The sequence below is a fragment of the Galeopterus variegatus genome, unplaced genomic scaffold (genome assembly GCF_000696425.1).
Source record: "Galeopterus variegatus unplaced genomic scaffold, G_variegatus-3.0.2 Scaffold3690, whole genome shotgun sequence".
Taxonomy (NCBI): Eukaryota; Metazoa; Chordata; class Mammalia; order Dermoptera; family Cynocephalidae; genus Galeopterus; species Galeopterus variegatus.
The window spans coordinates 132883-135618 of record NW_007729801.1 but is presented as its reverse complement, the minus strand read 5'-3'; the positions used below and the strand labels follow the sequence as shown (position 1 = coordinate 135618).

Below are 2736 nucleotides of genomic sequence, written 5' to 3'. Positions count from 1 at the left end.
ATTAGGAATGTGTTGCAACCATTCAGGTGAGTTCATGGTGGTTCCGAGAGAGGGGAGGTAGCAGTGGAGGTAGTAAGGAGAGTGGGTTGAGGTATATTTTGAAGAATGGCTGATAGAATTTACTGTGTGTTGGCTGTGGGGTTTTGAACTTTATTTTTTCATTCCTCTTTATTTCTCTTCTCTTTCCACTGAGGAGAAAAGCATTCAGGTGGAGGTAGTAAGGAGAGTGGGTTGAGGTATATTTTGAAGAATGGCTGATAGAATTTACTGTGTGTTGGCTGTGGGGTTTCGAACTTTATTTTTTCATTCCTCTTTATTTCTCTTCTCTTTCCACTGAGGAGAAAAGCATTCACAAAGGAATAACCCTGTGAGAATTTATTGAATGTCTGCTTTTTTAAAAATAGCATTATATTGTGGCTTTTCACCTTCACTTTACTACACCTCTACTCCCTGTCCCCTTTTTAAAACTTGGCGGAACTTATATTTTAGTGTAATATATTCCTTCCTTCCTTAGGAAGCTGTATTTTGTCAACTTAATTAACTAAAAAATTAAGTAAAGGGAGAAGCAGTGAACTAAAATTCAACTTTTCAAATATATAGTGTCACCTCTGTGATTTAAGAATAAAAATACTCAGTATTGAAATAATACAAAAGTAGGTGAAATGGTAAGAATCTCCTATAAAATTTAAACATTTTTATTTCTCTGACAATTAGAGAAGGTATAACATAAGATTATACTGTTTCTTAGATTGTAAGATTTTATTATTATTGTTAAAAATTTAGCATTGAGTTTTGATAAGCTATATTATTTAAAATAGTAATTTTCTTATTTTGTTGTAATATACTTGTACATGGAATTACAGTGTTTCCCCCTTTTAAATTTTAATAAATTATGAAAGTAGTTTTAGTTAGTATGTCTGCCAGTACTCTTAAACATGTTTAACAGTTTTACTTTTGCCTCTATCTCATTCAGGGAAGTGCCAGACACAGCTTCAGAATGTGACTCCTTAAATTCTTCCATTGGAAGGAAACAGTCTCCTCCTTCAAGCCTTGAAATATACCAAACATTGTCTCCTCGAAAGATATCAAGAGATGAGCTCTCCCTAGAGGATTCCTCCAGAGGAGATTCACCCATAACTGCAGATGTCTCTCGGGGTTCTCCTGACTGTGTAGGTCTGACAGAAACTAAGAGTATGATCTTCAGTCCTGCAAGCAAAGTATACAATGGCATCTTGGAGAAATCCTGTAGCATGAACCAGCTTTCTAGTGGCATCCCGGTGCCTAAACCTCGCCACACATCATGTTCCTCAGCTGGCAATGACAGAAAACCAGTTCAGGAAGCCCCAAGTGTTGCCAGGATAAGCAGCATCCCACATGACTTTTGTCATAATGGAGAGAAAAGCAAAAAGCCATCAAAAATCAAAAGTCTTTTTAAGAAGAAATCTAAGTGAACTGGCTGACTTGATGGAATTCCATTCAAGTGGCATCTGTAAACTTTATGTCCCACCCCTCCACTCCTTTTTTTTTTGTTGTTTTAATCTTAGGAATGTAACTCCATTGGGACTTTCCAGACGGGATGCCATAGTGGAACATCCTTAAGGGCAGCTGTCTACTGTCTGCTTATTTAAATGACTATATAGTCAATTTGTCAAGCCGGTTATTACCGAAAAATTATTGAGATGAGACAGTTTACAGTCATTTCTGCCTATTTATTTCTGCTTTGTTGTTAGCAATGTATATACAACATTTTGTTGAAAGCCGCTATGGACTTACAAGCTTTAATGGACTAGTAAGCCAGCATGGGCTTGCAAAAGTTTCTTGTTTACCAGAGCATCTTCTTATCTTTCCACAGAGCTATTTACATCCTGGACTAAGTAACTCAAAACAAGTAAAACTAATTGCACTACTTACTGTTTTCCAGACTGGAAAAAAAAATCTGCAAGTGAAATTGTATAGAGTTTATAAAATGACTATGGACAGGGGATGTTTTCACTTTTAGATCAAAATGGATTTTTAAGTAGAACCTAGGGTTTCTAATTGACTTGATTTCTGGACATGAAAACCCACACTTTTATTATGGGAAGCTTCTTTAAATGCATTTAATATTATAAAGTTTCAAGTCCTGCTGTAAAGATCATGTTATTTTGTTTTTCCCAGGGCTTTCACTGTGATTTACTGCATTGCAGGCTGTATGATAAAATATAAATAATTTAAAGAGAGAAGGCTCTTGATTCCTTATGCAGGTTGCAGAGTTGAAACTTGATTGAAGGACTTAAAACATTCACAAGCTTATACTGAGACAGGGGGATGTGGGGTTTCAGGCACTTGTTTACAGTCTTTGAATAACTGCAAAGAATTTATGGTTTATGAAAAATTTGTACTGTGGAAAAGATAATAAATTGGAGACATTATTGTGTGGGATTGTTCTGAGTTTTGTTGGTAACACTCCACTAAAAACACTATATGTTTTCTGGAGAGCTATGTAAGCTGTCTTGTTGCTTTGTTGCAATATAAGATATAATGATGTTTTGGAAGTAAGTCGTCAACAAATTTCTTTCTATTTTATATTGTTTGTCATATTTTTATGTAGTTTGAAATGTTTAAATGTTCTAATATCAAGATTAACAAATATAAATTTATGGTGCATTTAGATTGTGTTGTGTTACTTTGTAAAGCTTGGTGTTCAGCTTTTGCTATGAGAATTAAGTCACGTAGAGCAACAAAGTACATTAATTA

At 34.9% G+C, this 2736-nt stretch overlaps 1 protein-coding gene across 1 annotated transcript in view; it reads left to right on the top strand.

Annotated features, from left to right (window-relative positions):
• The window catches only part of STIM2 (stromal interaction molecule 2), a 32237-nt gene extending 29821 nt beyond the window's left edge, over window positions 1-2416 (top strand). The window contains exon 9 of the mRNA XM_008585739.1: window positions 974-2416. Within this exon, the coding sequence (XP_008583961.1) occupies window positions 974-1451 (478 nt within the window). The 3' untranslated portion in view covers window positions 1452-2416. The remainder of the gene's footprint in view (window positions 1-973) is intronic.
• Window positions 2417-2736: the final 320 nt, after the last annotated feature.